This window comes from Phoca vitulina, unplaced genomic scaffold (assembly GCF_004348235.1).
Source record: "Phoca vitulina isolate PV1807 unplaced genomic scaffold, GSC_HSeal_1.0 scaffold1, whole genome shotgun sequence".
In the NCBI taxonomy this organism is placed as follows: domain Eukaryota; kingdom Metazoa; phylum Chordata; class Mammalia; order Carnivora; family Phocidae; genus Phoca; species Phoca vitulina.
Genome location: NW_022589704.1, coordinates 1,400,828 through 1,417,654, shown reverse-complemented (window position 1 = coordinate 1,417,654; position 16,827 = coordinate 1,400,828). Strand labels below are relative to the sequence as shown.

The 16,827-nt window shown below is 62.9% G+C and overlaps 1 protein-coding gene across 18 annotated transcripts in view; it reads right to left on the bottom strand.

Moving 5' to 3' along the window:
• Positions 1-1,355: 1,355 nt before the first annotated feature.
• KIF1A (kinesin family member 1A) overlaps positions 1,356-16,827 on the bottom strand; it is a 96,213-nt gene continuing 80,741 nt past the window's right edge. For 8 of the 18 annotated variants that reach the window (XM_032388336.1, XM_032388422.1, XM_032389125.1 and 5 more), the window contains 11 exons: positions 12,264-12,378; positions 11,173-11,306; positions 10,343-10,404; positions 9,855-10,000; positions 9,367-9,567; positions 8,822-8,899; positions 7,889-8,013; positions 6,806-6,958; positions 6,049-6,241; positions 5,075-5,193; positions 1,356-4,748 (listed from right to left, as the gene is read on the bottom strand). In XM_032388336.1, the coding sequence (XP_032244227.1) occupies positions 4,706-4,748; positions 5,075-5,193; positions 6,049-6,241; positions 6,806-6,958; positions 7,889-8,013; positions 8,822-8,899; positions 9,367-9,567; positions 9,855-10,000; positions 10,343-10,404; positions 11,173-11,306; positions 12,264-12,378 (1,369 nt within the window). In that variant the 3' untranslated portion in view covers positions 1,356-4,705. Of the gene's footprint in view, positions 4,749-5,074; positions 5,194-6,048; positions 6,242-6,805; positions 6,959-7,888; positions 8,014-8,821; positions 8,900-9,366; positions 9,568-9,854; positions 10,001-10,342; positions 10,453-11,172; positions 11,307-12,263; positions 12,379-13,574; positions 13,599-16,827 lie in introns of all 18 variants that reach the window. The other 10 variants (XM_032387814.1, XM_032388012.1, XM_032387870.1 and 7 more) reach the window with 3 other exon arrangements.

Here is a 16,827-nt window from a genome sequence, read left to right as displayed (position 1 = left end):
AGCACACTGTAGGGGAACGGAGGTGCCGTGTTGGCTGGAAGAGGTTCCCTCTCGGGCGTTTTCACCACGGCCGCCAGGCACCTTGCCGCGCAGGAGCCGATGCCCCAGGTCTTGGGAGAGCACTGCAGATCAGCGAAGGATGGCCTCGCCCAGACCAGACGTTCTAGGGATGTCCTCGCAAGCTCTCGATATTTGAAGCTTAAATGCCCACTCGTCGTGGCCCCTCTTCCTTGTGTGCCCATCCACAGTTGCAACGGTTTATGGACCACAGATGTGGAAAACTGCATCTTGACACAGCTTCCTCAGTGTCAACACATTCACCCTGAGATCAAAACAACTTCGCTTAAGTCACAAACAAGTGGGTCTGGAATCATCACAAACCAACACACACACTGGAGTCTGGCGCTTGCAGCCCCCCAGTGCCCCTCTCTGCTTATCCAGAAACGGGGTCAATTTCAGCTTCAGTTTTCCTTCAGCCACCCTGTAACGTGTGGTTCCATAATGAGGCAGATGTCGTCCAAATACCTTAGATTTCCAGTTAGCAGTTCTTCATATAGAATTTTTCTATCTCAATACCACTGTTGTCTCTCCTGACTGAAGCAGGATGTTTGGTCCATTTCCAGTTGACGTCATTAAGGGCCAATCTGCACAGAAGTCTATTATCGTACATTTGTTTTCTTTCTGTCCAACTGCTCTTTGTGCCCTTACTTTTCATTTCTTCTTTTGATTGATCAGGTATGTTTTTATTGCCCTATTGGTCTTTTCTATGACCTTATTGGCTGAAGGCTTAGTTAGCAGTGGATATTACGTTTTGTCAAATGCTTCTCCTGTGTCTACAGAGATGGCGATTTTTCTTCTGTTAGTTTAATATGATGAATCACACGGATTAGTTTTTGAACCAACCTTGCGTTCCCAGGATAAACTCCACTTGGTGATGACAGTATTATCCTTTTTACATGTCATTAGATTCCATTTGGTAAAAAGTTTTTGAAAGTATTTGTTTTCTCTGTGGATGCAGGATATTGGCCTGTAGTTTATTTTCTCGTAATACGTTTGTCTGGTTTTGGTACGGGGTAACGCTGACCATACAGAAAGCTCGAGGCTGCCCGGCGCGCCTGAGGGCGCATGAGCGACACACACGGGTACGATCCAGGTGCCGAGCGAAGCAGGTGGTGCTCCCGTGATAAACACCATCTTGTCCCTCACACCCCTTGGGCTCTCCGCCCCCACCAGCTCCCCACCGTGGGGAGTGGGTACTGTCTCTGCACAGTGCTGGGCATGTGGCCCCAGGGGCCATTTTGGGCTGCAGCCAACAGACTTCACACACAAATAAAGCCACAGTGGAGGCCCGCAGGTCTGGGGTTGCATAAGGAACCACATTTATTTCTTAACCGGACAGAGTTTTAAGTGCACACACAGTACAGGAGCCTAGAGCCGGACACTCGGGGTCAGGACGTCAGGGGACTAGTCGTTACGTCAGGGTGGTTACAGCGCGGGGCCAGGTGTGCTACACAACCACGTATGTACAAGCCACGGGGAGCTCGGGGGACGCTGGAGGCAGGAGGCCAGGCCCTCAGGAAGCCACAGCCTCTGCTGATCCCGGGGACAAAAGGAGGGCGCCTCCTGGGGCCCCGCGCGGAGGGAGCTGACAGAGGGCCAGCACGGCAACCCTGCTCGCCCCGGGACCGGCAGCATTCGGGAACTCTCCCGGGTGCTTTGCCATGCCTGCCCCACAGGTCTGGAGTAAGGACCAGGACTGACGGAGGGCAGCTCACCGCAGCCACCGGGGCGTGTGAGCGTGAGCGTGTGAGGGTGAATGGGACGCCGGCACCGTAGGGGTGATGACTCAGAACGAGGCGGCCTCGGAACCCTCACCCCTGGGGACTAGCCTGGGTGCACTGGAGCCTAGCGGTGCCCCGCCCTTCCTGGGACCATGGCAGAAGGAGCTCACCCTACCCTGGAGGAGACAGAGAGCTTCTCTGGGTGCGGATGGCTGTCCCTCAAACCAAAATGAGTGGCATCAAGCGTTAAAACAAAAACCTCCCAGAGAGATGGCTTTCTGGATCTTTCTTCCTTCCCCACTTAGTGGGAAATAGTCAGGTCTGACTTTCCCTTCTGCACCCCACAACGGGCAGACCCTCAGGGGCCCCCAGATCAGCCTCCTGGGTCACAGATGTGAAGAGCACATCCCAGTTTTTTAAATGCTTGTCCCCCCTAAAGTGACATGTGGGTAGCTTCTGGCAAGGGCAGACATGAAGAGACCAGCTTTTCCGACTCGGATTTCTCTCCCCAGCAACTCTGAGGGTCTGGCTGTGACAACGGGGCTGGGGTTCCCAGGCAACTGCCAAGTGCCACCAGGCCAGAATTAAACAGTCCTTGGAGCACCTCCATGGTCGTGGAGGCTCCCGAATTTAGGGTGATTGCCAGAAACCCTTGCATGGGCCCCCTTCCTTCAGCCCACCCCACGAGGCAGGTGCTCTGTAGGTTGGCTGGCCTCAGATACCTGCGTCCTGGGTGCGAGGGCCTCCGACCCTCTGAGGCCACGGCTGCAGGCTGGCTGACCTGAGCGGGCTGTGGCCGGGGCCCTGCACCTCTGGGCTCCCTGCGGGTAGGCGGGGCTCCTGGGACCCAACTCATCTTGGCACAGCTCCCTCCCTTCCTGGTCCTCCTCCCTGCCCTCCAGGCCACTGTAAAAGCCAGAATAAGCGCTTGCTCTGGACCGTGCTGCACCCCAGTTCTCTTCGTCCAGGCCTAGGAACGTCTGGTTTCTGGATGACGTTTGATCTCAGCCTGGGGTGTGAGCCCTCGTCTGGGGGCCTCCAGGGAAGCCTACTGAGCCCTGCGCCTCACAGATGTGGTTTCCGGACCGTGTCTCAGTGACGGAGCTTCTCCACCGTGCTGCCGTCCAAGCACTGGGGGGCGAGGGTGGCAGCGAGTGAAAGGGGCCACTGGCGCGCTGCCTGAGACTCGGTGTGGAACAGCCACGCTCCGTCTCTGCTGCCAGCCGGGCTGGGGTGGCTGGGGCGGCTGGCGGGCCAGAGGCCACTCCGGTCGGGAGCCCACCACCTAGCCCCACGTCCGCGGCGGCGCTGAAGGGGCCTGAATAACTTCTCCAAGGAGAGCCTCAAACTTCTCACCTGGCATGGGAGCCGAGCCCACGCGTCCCTGGAGGAACGCGGCTGCACACGCTTCCGACCTCCGTGCACAGAATGGGGACAGTGTCCACATGTCACGTGGGGACGGCCCAGGCCGAAGGGGGGGTTTGGAACCGCTGACTGGGGTGCGACAAGGTAATCCAAACTGAGTGGAAAGGTGAGGGGTCCGTGAGTGGCGCCCCGCAGGGCCCGGCAAAGGCAGCAGGGAACAGTGTGGACCAGCTGGCCTCGAACTTGGGCCTGGAACCTTCCCCGCCGACTCTGAATGAAAGCTGCTCTCAGTGGGCCATGGTGGGGACCGGGGTTTTGTGGTTTGGTTGCTGTTTTTCCTAGAGTTCGAAGAAGGCCATGTGTGCCTTTGGGTGTGGGAACAGGTCACGGAAGACCCCCTGGGCCCCGTGGTCTCTGACGGGTTTCTGGCCTGGGTGTGATGCCTGGGGCAGACCCTGGCCCTGTCCGGGCTGGCCCTCGGGCATGGAGTCTGCAGAGAGAACGAAGTGAATCTCGTAACAAGAGCTCTCTGAACAGCACAAGGACAGCCCCCTTGGGAGCAGGACAGGGGGCTGACAGTGGCCCCGGCGCTGGCTGCCCTCACCTGACCCCAGGACTCTCAGAAACTCTTCTCTTGGGGCAAAGGGGGGACGTCACACACTTTCTTCCCAGGAATGACCTTGAGCGCACCCCATTTCTCACAGCAGCTGGAGAAGCTGCACCCCAAACCCCTCACCGCCTGGACCATCTTGAACTCCAGCCACCAGCACCCTGCTGGCCTAGACACACGATGCCACCTACAGTCCCTGCCAGGAGAGCCCCACAGCCCAGGTGCCCGTCTGCCTGGTCTCCCCCCACTCCCCATGCTCCCAGGGAGAGAGACCTCCAGCTAGAAGACCATGCCACCCTCCGTGGCTCGGACTCCAGGCACCAGGTCCCCTGACACTCACACACACACGCCCCGGGATGAGGGCCTGCCCCTGTGCGGCTGGGGAGAAGCCTCTGCTTGGGCCTGGCCTGGCGCGCCCCCATGGTGCCAACAGGAGGTGCCCGGCCTGTGCAGACACCCCTTCACCGCGGCCTTCCCTACGAGCCTTGGGGGATGTGAGTGGGAGCAAGCGGGGGACAGGGTCCATCGGAATCCTACGGGTCTATGTGAAGGCATTAGAAATAAATACTTATAAATAGAACACAGTCTTATAGTTAATTTCTGAGTGGACTGTTTCAATGTCACTAACTAATGTATATTAATTATAAGTCTGTCTATGCTTAAAAAAATATCAGAACGGCGGTGATGCCCCCGTGGCTTGGGCCCTCTGGCCTCTCCAGCCCCTCCCAGCTCTTCCCACCCAGGGCACGCTCGGAAAGAACAAAGAACAAACGCGGCCTCTGCTGGGAGCAGGACAGGTCGTGTGGCGCAGGTCCCCGGGCCAGAGGTGGCGTCCCCAAGAGGGGACTTGCTGGCTGGCTGGTGGGGCAGGCTGGGCGCGCGTGACATGACGGGTGGTGATGAGGCCTGGGGGTGGGGCCGGCCTGCTGGCTGTCGGGAGGGCTCCGGCTCACACCCGCATCTGGGCAGACCGCCTTCTGGAGAGCTTGGACCTGCGGGAGGGTCGGGAGACAAGCTGCGGTCGGGATGCCGGCCTCCATGCCGCTGACACCCCTCTGCTTCCCTCACCACCTGGAGAGCGACTCCCGTCCCCGTGGCTCACGGGGGCAGCCCGCCCACCAGCCAGGGGTCCCAGGTGTCCCACCCACCGGGGCCTGACTGCGTGCCGCATTTCCACCTACGTCAGGCCGGCCCCTGGCAGACTGTACATACTGGACGTCTCGGGGATTTATACACTTTACCAGCAGCGACCCACAACGAACACTAATGTCCTCAGAACGTGCCCCGGCCAAGGAGCAGGGGGGCGGGCGGCCCGTACCGTATGGTGCCGGCCAGGAGCGGGTTGAAGGCGTACAGCCAGTCGTGCATGTCCTTGTCGCTGCCGGCCTGCAGCAGGAGGCCCCGGTGCTCCGTGCACACAGCAAACGTGTTGGGCGTCTGCGGGGGCGGGCGGCGGCCGTGAGAAGCCTCGAGGCTTCCCCCGGCCACCCCCCTGGGGCCCGGCTAGGACCGCTCAGGGGGCAGGACGCGGGCAGGAAGGCCCCCCACTCTCTGCAGCCCGCACGGCCCATTCTGACGCGGGCAGGTGTGGCCCACTCACAGAAGGCTCTGCACTCAGGACACCCGGACTCTTTTCACGCCCAGGGCTACCTCGCCGCTGCTCTGCAGCCCCCAGGATGCGTCTACCCCCCACGGGTGGAGGTTCCTTCCCCGTGACCCTGGCTCAGCAGCTGGGCCTGGCCTCTTCTGCTAAAGTCCGAGCACTCGGTGTGGGTGGCAGGCTGAGTTCGTGCCCCCAAACCCCTACTACAGGGCATCAGAATCAGCTAGCGGGCACTGCGACCTCCAGCAGAAGGAGTCAGGGCTCCTGGCACACACGTCCAGGGCCACTGCGGCTCGGAGGGGAGCAGGACAAAGCCTGGGGACAGGAAGGCCGGACTCCCAGGCCCACATGGCCAGCCCCGCGGGGCTGGGTGGCCCCAGGAGAAGGGGACTGGGTATTGGCCTCTCCTGAATGGGAGTGGGTCAACGCCTGCCCCCCACCCCCGCAGGACCACAGCCCATCACGGCTGGTCGTCACCAGGACTAGGAGCCCCACAGGTGAGCAGAGAGGGACCCTCAACATGAGAGGCAGAGGGATGCTGCGCGAGACAGAACACGAGGGCCTCGGTCTGGCAGCGAGCCTGAACAGGGCCCGCAGGGGACTAGGCCCAGCTCCCCTCCCCAAGGCCCGCTGGTGGCTTGCAGGCCTCGGCCAGCCCGGGACCCCCCCTCCCGTTTCCGAGGCCGCACCTTGAGCATGGCCTGCTGGTCCTCGCTGTACTCCACCTGGGCGGTGGAGAGGTTGAGCACAAACCTCTCCACGGAGTCCTTGTCACTGTTGTACATGTAGGCGTAGGGACGCCGCACCACCACAAAGCGCTTGGCCCAGCCCGCCGTGTGCGGCTCCAGGAAGTGCAGGTACCCCTTCTTAGAGACGATGGGGCTGCAGGGCAGGGACAGCTGCTGGCTCGTGTGCTCCTGGCAGTCGGGGGGGGTCTCCACGCGGGGCCCCCCACCCACCACCAGGACCCTGGCAGTACCGGCCACCGGGAAGGTCAGAAAGTGGGCCCCCGGGGACAGCCAGGGCCGAGGTGTTATGAGGTACCTGGCGGAACCCCAACCCAGGAGGTCGGACGCCAGAACCGCCACTTCCGGGCCTCAGTTTCCCCAGCTGTATGATGGAGAAACTGAAACAAAGCTGAAGCTGCCCCTGAGCTGGCCCTGTGTCACGGGACCGTAGCCCGTAGACAGTGCCTTCTTAGGGCTGCCTGGCCAGACTAGTAACGCGCAGACGCACGGAAACCGTGGTTCTGCAGAGGCGCCTGCTGGGTCCCCCGCCCCGGGCCTGGCCCCAGCCCACCCTCCTCCCTGTGCCGTCCGCTCTTTCTCTGCCCCTGCCCTCGGTCGGGGGTGGCCAGCCTGTCTCCCTTGTATGGAGCTGTGGGGACAGAGCAGGCCGGGTGGTGCTTTAGAAGCGCCCCTGTTTGGGGCAGGGCCCCCCACACACCTGACCCGGATCTCCTGGATGTCGGGAACCAGCAGGCGCTGGGGCTCCTTGTCCGCCTCCGTTGCCCGAGCCGGGGAGGGAAGCTTCTTCGGATCTGTCTCTGGCACAGGTTCGGGCTCTGGACTGGCCGGCCGGGAGCAGGGCTGAGGGGTCCTGGGAAAGCAAAGCCAAGCCTTTGCATTCCTGCAAGGAGACGCCTCGCTGGGCTGGGGCGCCATCCCGGCCAGGGCTTCCTCCCACCACCAGCATCACCCCCTCGGGGCCACCGCGAGCACCTCTCAGGGTCCACCCAGCCGCACCCACAGCTGGAGTTTAGGGATCTGGGCCACCTGATTCCAGGGCTGCGCCAGGGTGCCAGGGAGGGTCCCGTGCCAGAGGCAGGGCCAGCTGCGTGAGATCCACGGCCCCTCTCCTGCGGGACCTTCTGCTCCCCGCCCTCGTGAAAGTGGCCCCTCTCTCCAGATCCCCAGCGGAGCTGAGTCTATCGCCACATCCTCAGGGGCCATCCACACAGGGGCCTGCTGGGCCCAAAGGGCCTGACCGATGCCCAGTGAGGCCTGTCTCTGGGGAGGCCCAGAGGGCTTGATGCCTTTTTTGTTTTACGAACAAAACGTGGACACCTTGAGGGATTTAAAATGTAAGGGCTCAGCGGTGCTAGTAACGCTGGGGGACTGGGCAGATGTCAGGCCGTCCTTGTCAAGGCCGTGGGCCATGGGTCTCTGGGCTCTGCCTTGTCACCTTTTATCCTACTGAGTATTGTATGAGCGCTTCCCCCTGAAAAGGGTTTTTTGTTCTGTGCTATTTGACCCATTCCTGGCTTTAGTCCCCACAACACTTTAAATCAACGTTTCAGCAGAAAACGTCCTTGGAAGAGTAAGACAACTGGAGACTGGATGGGGGCCATGCCAGCCAAGGCAGGGTGCGGGGCAGACCCCTTCCACCTGGCCCTGCCCTAGATGTGTGCGGCCGTCCCTGCGCGCTTGTGCCCGCCCCGCCCCCACACTCTGCACCTGAGTTGCAGCCACCATTAGTCAGTCGGTTCCTGGCACTGGGAACTTCTCCAGGAGCCTGGAGCTCACTCACCTCAGCTCAGGGGCTCCGTACCGCCCTTCGACCAGAGAGGGGCAGGTGGAGGAGGGGGTGAGCGTGGCCGTCCCCAAAGGGGACATGGACGGGTCCCGAAGCAGGGTGACAGACATCTCAGAGAGCTGTGAAGGAGAGTGAGCCTTTTGTAGGTCATAGGGAGTGTGGACACCCCAGCAGGGGCTAATTCCTGTACCTCGGCTCACATTTTACCTCCATTTAAGGCACCCCCCATCCCAACTGCAGGCCAGACCCTGTTCCCAGCCTCCCCCGAACCTCTCCCAGCCCCACACACCCCTGGCCTGCTCTTCCCTGCGCTGCGGGCTCTGTCTTGCCTCAGGAGGGATTTGTGACCGCTGGGCTCCGAAGAGCGAGCCAGGGCCACAGTGGGGTCAGGGAAGGCTCTGCCGAGGTGCGGGCTCTGAGCCCCGACTATATCCTGGGCAGCCCAGGGACTGTGGGGAGAGGCCCTTCCTGGCAGAGGGGGAGGCTAGTGCAAAGGAGGAAGGCGGGACGCGGCAGGCTGTGGGCCAAGGGTGAAGACCGGTGATGGGCCAGAGGCTGCAAGGAGGCTGTGCACGGCAAGCCCTGCGCCAGGGTGGGTGGGGGAGGCACAGGAATGGCCCCCCGGTAGAGGAAGGACAGCTCCGGGGACGCAGCATGAGCAGCCCAGGACAGAGGCAGCGGAGTGAGGGCCAGGTGGAGGAAGCAGGGAGGGGACTGGGTGGGCCTGGCCCCGACTGGCCCCGACTGGCCCCGAAGGCCCCAGCACTCCACGGACCCCACACACAGACCCGGCTCCTGGCCTTGGCTATGCGGTGTTCCTTTAGGCTGTGACGGTATGTTTCTAAGAAAACCCTGATTTCCTTCCCTGAATAGGGGTGCACAGTTTTCTTGGTGCCAAGAGCCCCACAGGGGCCCCTCGCCGCCCACCTTGCTCTCACTGGCGCTGATGCACACGTGATTGTGGGTGTACTCTCTGTTGAACGTGTGCGTGAGGAGGCGTAAGCACTGCAACGAGAGCAAACATCCGGTCAGGAAGTGCCTAGGACCTGGCCTGGCCACAGGCACGGCCCCTGGGTGTGGAGGACTGGCTGAGGGTCCGGGCTCAGCAGCTCCATCTTCCAAGGTGATGGGTGAGCCAGGGAAGCCTCTGGGAGCAGACCCCGGGCCCAGGGCAAAGATGGGGGGCAGCATTGCCCAGTCTAAGAGATCTTCCCAGTGGCCTGTCGAGCCACAGAAAGAGCCAGCTCTGGATAGAGGGGGTGAGCTCTCCATCAGCACAGGTATTCAAGGAAGCAGATCACTGCTTGGGGGAGGAAGCTGTAAAAGGCTGCCAAATTCGATTGTGGGTGGAGTGAGGGGCAGGCAAGGGGCCTCTGTGGACCCCTCGTTCCCCCCCTCCTGCTCTGATAGGACAAGGCTGGGTCACCAGAGCCCTGGAGGGGCCGGGGTCAGTGCAGTGCTGCCTGAGCTACCTTGACGGCTAGCTCCCGCTGTCTCTCACTGGGAGCCTCCGGAGGGGACGGCCGGCCCTCGGCTGAGAGCGGGGAGCAGGGGCTGGACGAGCCGTGGGACGCAGAGTCCTCGCTGGAGGCAGGGGACGGCGCCTCGGGGCCGGGCCGCTGGCTGGTCTCCAGCTTCTCTCGCAGGAGGAGGTAGTGTCTGGTCTTCTCCACCTGCACGAGGGACCGGACACAGCTCGGCGCTGCGCCCCAGGGCGCCAGGACCCGGGAGAGCCCACCCACCGTTCCCCTGGCCGCGCTGGGGACGCGACTGAGCCTGGAGCCCCCCCCCGGCCGCCTGCCGAGGCGGAGCGGGGTGCCCTCCGTCCTGCGTCTGCGGCCCCAGCGCCCGTGCACTGAGCGGACGGACACTCCCGCTCCTGCCGCAGCTTCCTCACAGCACCCTGCTTCCCAGCGCACCTGCCGCCTGGGCCGTCCGTGCCCGCTGCGCGCAAGCTCACCTCCTGCAGCAGACTCAGCTTCTCCAGCTCCCACTGGTGGTCCAGGATGAGGCTGTCGCTCCGGGGCCTCCAGCCTGCCAGGTTCTCCTCGCCGCGGACGTAGGCCACAGATGTATCCAGCACTCGCCTTCGCCGCCGCTGCATCCCTAGAAAGGGGACCCTGGGCTGGCCACATCCCTGCCCTGGCACCAGGCCTTGGGCTCAGGGTGGGGACTTTCCCACGGAGGGAGGCTGGTCCCCCCGGGGAGCGCCTCGCCCACAGGAAGTCATCCAGCACGGTGGATGAGGCCACCCCCAGCATTGCCTCTCCCCTCACTGTCCTCTGGCCTCTCAGGACAACCCCGCAAGTCCACACGTGAGCACGTGAGTCTCAAAAGGGAGGGCCCCCCAAAACAGCAGCTTAGCTGAGGCGACCTGAGTGACCCCAGGGAAACCTGGCTCCCTGACAAAGTGCCGCCCCCAGCAGAGAGAGCAGGGCAGAGGCCTACCTGGGCTGCCGGCATCGGCCACGTGGCACAGGCTGAGCTCATAGATGCCCGTCACGCGGTTGCTGCAGGAAGCAGAGGGGGGACGTGGGGACACCAGGCACAGCAAGGGCCTGTCAAATGCACGTTGGGCACGGTCCCACTGCACACCCATGCCGGTGGCCTGGCGTGGGGGGCCCTGAGCTGCAGCCCTGACCCCTCCGGGCCCCCTTCGGCTGAGTGCACACAGCCAACCTTGTCATGGAGGTGGGCCCAGCCGGCAGGCAGTCGCCCATGCTCACCACGTGACCCCGGATGCCTGGGTCATAGCCAGCCTGAGGCCGCTACGTCCTGAACCCCACACTCCGTCTTCCTGTCTGTGCCCCGAGTGTCCTGCACACGGGGGTCCACGAGACAGTGTGGGGAGCCTCACTGAAGGTGAGCGTAGGTGGCTTAGCCCCCGGGCCTGACATTCTTCTCCCTTGGGTGCTACCAGCCTCCCAGAGGCAAGAGGCTCTGTCCAGAGCGTCCTTTTCCCATCCCAGGCCCCGGTCCTGCTGGCATGATCCCTGAGGTCCCTGGGGAGGAGGTCTCTCAGCCGTGGGGACGGAGTGGGGCCCAGGACCACCAACAGGAGGGCGCCAGGGCAGGGGACTGACTGGGAGAGTGGCCAGTCTGCCTTCTCCTCTGGGCTGGCCTGCAGCAGGCCTGTCACTCGAGCCTCTGCTGGGCACTGCCCGCCACTCCCCATGCAGAGTCCAGACAGCAGCCCCCCCCCCCCCCCGCCGTGGGCAGGCTCACCTCTCCCAGTCATTCCCTGTGCAGCCCCCCGCTGCCCCCACCCGCAGGCTCACCTCTCCGAGGCCCGCAGGCTCCCACTGCCAAACAGGTTGCGGATGGAGCGTGAAGCAGGTAGCTTGGCATCCCGAGAGTAAAAGACCATGCAGAAGTCCTTGGTGATGATGGCTGGCTGCGTGCAGTTCTCCATCTGCCATGGGGGGCAGGGGCGGGGCTCAGGCACATGAGCACCCCCACAGGACCCGGGCCCTAGACCCCCTTCTAACCACCGATCGGCAGCCTCAGACCTTCCTGGGCCCCTGGCATGGCCCCAGACCCAGGTGGGAGGTCTCGGCTCCCCCCAGTTGACTCCTGGGGGAGAGTCAGGGCCCCACCTCCCGGGTTGCAGAGGGCCGGGTGTTGGTGCCTGGGACCCCGAGGATCCCAGACACGGGCCCCAGCTGCCTCGCCATGGGATCAGGCGACACCCTCCCGGAAACGTCAGTGAGGATGGAAGCAGTTCCTGGCTCCGCACCCACATTCTCCTCTCCGTGACTTCCCAGGGCGCTGACGGGCTGTGTCTTACACAGCTGGCTCTTTTGTTTTCCCGAAGCTCAACAGCACCCCGACAAAGCCTGTGTGTGCCGGGGCCTTACTGGGGCAGAGCCCTGGCAGCGTCTCCCCAACAAACCACCATCCCAAGAGGCAGTCAAGTGGGTCCCCATATCACAGCTGGAGTTTTAGGCTCGGAGAGGAGGTGGGTGCCTTTGCCGTCCCTGTGCCCCCGGCTGCCGACCCCGAACCTCCTAATGCCTCGATATTGCACCCAGCTAGCAATGCCCGTGCTCCCAGCCTCCCCCAGAGCTTCGAAGGGAAGGTACAGCCCAAGACCCCAGGGTGGGGTCAGCAGGCTTCTGTTTTCAGCCCGTCTGAAGCCTGGGTGCAGCCATCCCGCAGCCCGAGGGCAAAACCGCACCCTGAAGTTAGTGGGATGGGAGGTGGGTGCTGTGAGCAGTGCCCTGGAAAGTACGGGGATTGAACAAGGACTTGACAAGTCCTCTGAGAAGACAGTAGGGTCATCTGGGGCTATCCGGGGCTACCGAGCACCCTCACTGCCCCATGGCAAGCAGCTCAGGCTTGGGGGATGGTGGCTTTGGGGGTTTCTCACCTCGATGTAAGCTGAGAGAGTCATGTAGATCTTCTCTCGGTACGGGGTGACCCGGTTGAGCAGGAGAGAGTTGTGCATGGAGCTGTCCCACGCAGCCTCGAACTGGTAGAAGGTCCTGGAAGGAAGCGGAGACAAGGTAAAACATGACAGCACGCGGGCCGCGCTCGTAGACTGGGGACATGCAGACGGACAGACACGGACAGAGACGTGTGGGCCACTGCGGGGAGAGCTGCCTGGGCGGTGTAGAGAACAGGCTCCTCCTTACTCGGGCTGGGGGGGACGGGCTCCCCTGTGCATGGACGGGTGGGGCAGCCCACAGCACTGGCACTGAGGCAGGAGTGGGAGAGGGAGCAGAGAAGGGAGGGAGGGAGGCTAGCGGGCTGGGACATGGCAACAAAGGGGAAGAGAGAGAGGGAGGAGAGGGGAGGTGGAGGGGAGGTGGAGAGAAGGGGAGAGGGCAGAACGGGGACCGCCCCCTCCTGCCCTGTCTGAGTAAGGAGGGGCCAACCTGCCTGGGTTTGCCAAAACCCTCTGCGGCCCATCTCCTCCCCTTGGGGGAGGATGCTTGGAGTGGAAGCCGGGGCGGCCCATGGCAGATAGCATCGCCCCCCACCCCCCACCCCCCGCAGCCAGGCTCCTCTCCATTCAGCTCCAAGCAGACTTCCCCTGTCCCCATCTCTAACCCGGGAAGAAAGTGAGCAGAGCAGAAGCCCGTGGCCCAGAATCCCTTCTGAGGGCAGTTTAAGCCGTCCCTAGGAGGCCAGGATGTTAGTCCGCAGTGGCCTCCATGGCGGAGCAGGCTTTCCTTGTCAACCACCCGACTCTTGCTTAGGCTGGGTGCAGCTTTGAGGATCTTATGTGAGGTGGGGAATTTGCCTCAATCCACAGTGTGGCCACCGTGCCAGCCCCGGGCAGCACCACTCAGCACCCAGCTGCGCCCCGTTTCCGTCCAAGCATCCTCGAAGACACGGCTGAGACACAGGTCAGCACAGACTGCCGACAGCCGCATGAGCCCCGGCGCGGCCAGGCCCCTCCCGAGAGTGTGGGGGGCCGCCAGGAGGGACGAGGCCACGCTGGGGCGCAGCCCGCACGGCGGCCTCCCCGCTCTCCAGGGCACACTCCGGGGACACAGGGTGAAGCAGCGGGACGGGGCAGGGCTGCTGTCACGTACACGTCACCAAGGACAACGATCCAGAGGAAGGGCTGTGAGGACAGCGGGGTGACCAGACCGGCAGAGAGCGCAGGAGAAAGGAAATTGAAAAGCAGAAGAGGACAGACCAAGCGAGTGCGGAAGAGAAAAGTGAGCTGTACCTAGTGTCATTTCCGAATGAAACGCTAAAGGTGGAGGCAGCCAGGACACACATGTACACACAGAAGAGATGGACATGTCAGAACGAGCACCGTCACGCGGCCGGGTACAAGCTACCGACAGTGAGCTGGGTGTGCGCCGCATCCGCCGGCCACCCGGGCGGCTTGTGGGGCGGTGGCTGGGGCCCTCTCTGACCCCCGGCCCCCACGTCTGCAGCCAGAGCTTTGGGTCCATGCCCAGCAGGACCAGGCGGGTACCCATGGAATCATTACCGACCCCTAGAGGGACGCCCTCCATCCCAGGGGCCCCCACACGCCCCAGGCCCCGTGGGCCAAACTTGTGGGCAGAGCCAGAGGTCCACCGTAGCCCGGCCCGGACACGTGCCGCTGCACAGCCTCGTGACCTCGGCTGTCACCAGACACCTCTGTACCCTGCTTCCCGGACAAACCGCTGGCGGTCACTGCCCCTGCCTCATGGAGATGTCTTGCTGGTTGCAGGAGCTAGTGCTGAGGGCCGGGCAGGTGGCACTAGTCTTACTAACTCTTGTTACTAGTCCTCGCCTCGAAGAGGCCCTGACCACACACTGGGGAAATCTAGCCTGAGGGTCTCCTGCCCTGGTCGGCCAGCCAGCCCCAAACCCTCCAGCCTGGCCCAGAGGCTCAGCTCGCTGCCTTCCCCTCTGTCCACCTGCCTCACATGTCGCTAAAGAATGCTACTGTCTTCCAGCCCACTGCCAGCGCTCTGGGGTCCGGCAGGGCTCTCCCGCACCAACGCGCGCTCTGTGTGTGGCCTCCAGGACGAACTGGCCCTCCCAGGGCAGGCTGCTACTCAGACACCAAGGGCTGGGTCCCCATCTCGCCTGGAGCCCTCACCCTTGCCTGGGACACACCAAAGGAGCCAGCCCAGTGAGGCCAGCCAAAACCCCAGGGGCCTTGCCCCAGGGCCAGATGGACTCTGCCAGAACTGGCCGGGGCCGTAAGGAGAAATGAGCCCACCTCCACGCGAGGCTCACTCACCGAGGCCCCTCAGAGATGCTCTTGGCCAAGAGGCCCTCAGTCGAGTTAGGATGTGGCTTTTGCTCTGAGGCTCCAGTGACCCCAAATCTCTCTGAAAACTTGAACCTGTGGGCCTCACATGTGAGGTGGGGTAGGGTGGTGGGTGGGGGCCCCTTGGGCCCATGTCCACAGCCTAGGATGGCGCCTTCCACTGTGCCGTTCCCCAGGTGCCAAGATGGCCAGGGTCTGACCTGGCATAGCCATGATGCTGCCCACAGGCTGTTTCCAAACCACTGGTCAGCCCTGAACCCCAGGCAGCCTCTCGCGGAACAGCCCTTGGCCTACAGCCAGCCATGCCTCCACATGGTCAAGGGTGCCAGATCCTGGAGCCCCAGGCTGGAAGGGTCCTCAACAACACTCCTGAGCCCCTGAAGCCTCTGCAGAGGGAGGGCTCACCGGATGCCAGCAGGTACGCCTGGGATGGGGAGGGGTGGCGGAGTGGCAGCTCGCCTGCATGGGACCTACACAGCCATGGAGGGTGCCGAGCCCACGGGACATAGCCCAGGACCGCTGATCGCTGCCCCCTGGTCACCCAAAGAGCCAGAGAGGGAGCCAGGGGTACCACATCAGGACCCCCACTCGTGAGCAGGCACAGGACTCTCGGGATCTCTCTGGGCATCAGGTCACCCCAGGAAGGGAGCACCCTCACTCTAACCCCACTGGACACCCAGCCAGTCCCTCAGATACAACTCTAAGGGGAAAAGTGCAGGCCAGACGTGGGGTCCCTGGACCCGAAGCGGCAGCACCACTTGGGAGCACTGCGGATTCTCAGACCCCACCCCAGACCCACTGAGGCAGAAATACTGGGGTGGGACCACCTTGTGAGCAGAGCGCCTGAGCTCACTCTGGTGCTTCACCACAGTCTTGGCCCACCCCACCATCCTGCAGACCTTTCAGATCCAGACCCCTGTCAGGCCGGGGCCCAAGTGTCCCTCTTCCAGGGAGGCCCTACCACAGCTCGCAGTCCTTAGCCCTTCTCTGGGACTCCCTGCAGCTGGTAGGGCATGCCTTTCCCCGTGGCAGAGCCCTAGGGGTTCCTGCAGGCCCCCCCTTCTGGAAAAAAAAATGCCCTCCTGCACAATTCACTCTGCAGAGGACTGCGGGGCTCAGGAGGGAGGCACCTCTCCCCCGAGCCACCTCCAGGAGCTGTCAGCCAACATCTTGCCTCTGACCAGCTGGGGCAGGTGGGGAGGCCTGTGCTGACTCCCCCCAGCCACAGGGCTTGGGCCACAGGAGCCCAGAAACAGGACCACCCCCAACTCAGCTCTGGGACATAGAAGTTGATCCTCAAACAAGTGAGGACCCACGTGGGGAAAACTGAAAACGCTTTAAAAAGTTTTGTTGACAAAGAAAATGTCATAGGCTGTAAAATGATTTTTCCATGTCAATTCTTGCTCAGAAATCTTCAGTGGCCACCCCAGCCACAACAGTGGCGGGCATTCCGTGTCCCCTCGGATTGTGACACGGGAGCCCCCGTGTTTGCCCGGCCTGATCTAACGGGCTGTGCGCCTGCACATGTCCCCACAGAGCTCAGGTGGGGTCGGTCCTCGTCTCAGCTGGCTGTCAGGTAGGGGCAGAGGGTTGCCCCCCCGATGCGCAGCGCCTGGCCGTTCCGCACTGGACCTGACACGCTGGCCGCACACGGCCTACAGTGCGCTTCAGACAGCTGTGTGGTGACTTGTACCCGGCACTTGTGACGAGAGTCACACAGCCACGACGGGTTAGCGGGCGGGCAAGGCGGGCATCCTGGGGCAAACGGGTGTGTTGAGAATCTGAAAATTAAACCCTGTGCTCAGCATGATCCCACAGCTAAGAGCAGGGGAATGGGATTCCGCGGTGCCCGTTGCGGACCCGTGCGTGGCTTAGCGGCGTCACCCACTGTGCCGCTCTAGAGTCCTCAGACCAGAGGGAACGGAGAAATGGTAAGAGGATTAAGGGGCTGAGGAGGTGAGGAGGTGAGGGAAGGAGGGGGTGAGGGAATAAGGGATAAAGGGGTGAGGGATGAGAGGATAAAGGGATGAGGGGTGAAGTGAAAAAGGGACGGGGTGAAGGGATGAGGGATAAAGAGGAGGGATATGGGGTGAGGTGTGGGGATGAGAGGGTGAGGGGTCAGGAGGCAAGGGAGTGAAGGGTGAGGGTAGGTGGCTAGGAGTGAGGAGGTGAGGGGATGAGAGGGTGAGGGGTCAGGAGGCGAGGGAGT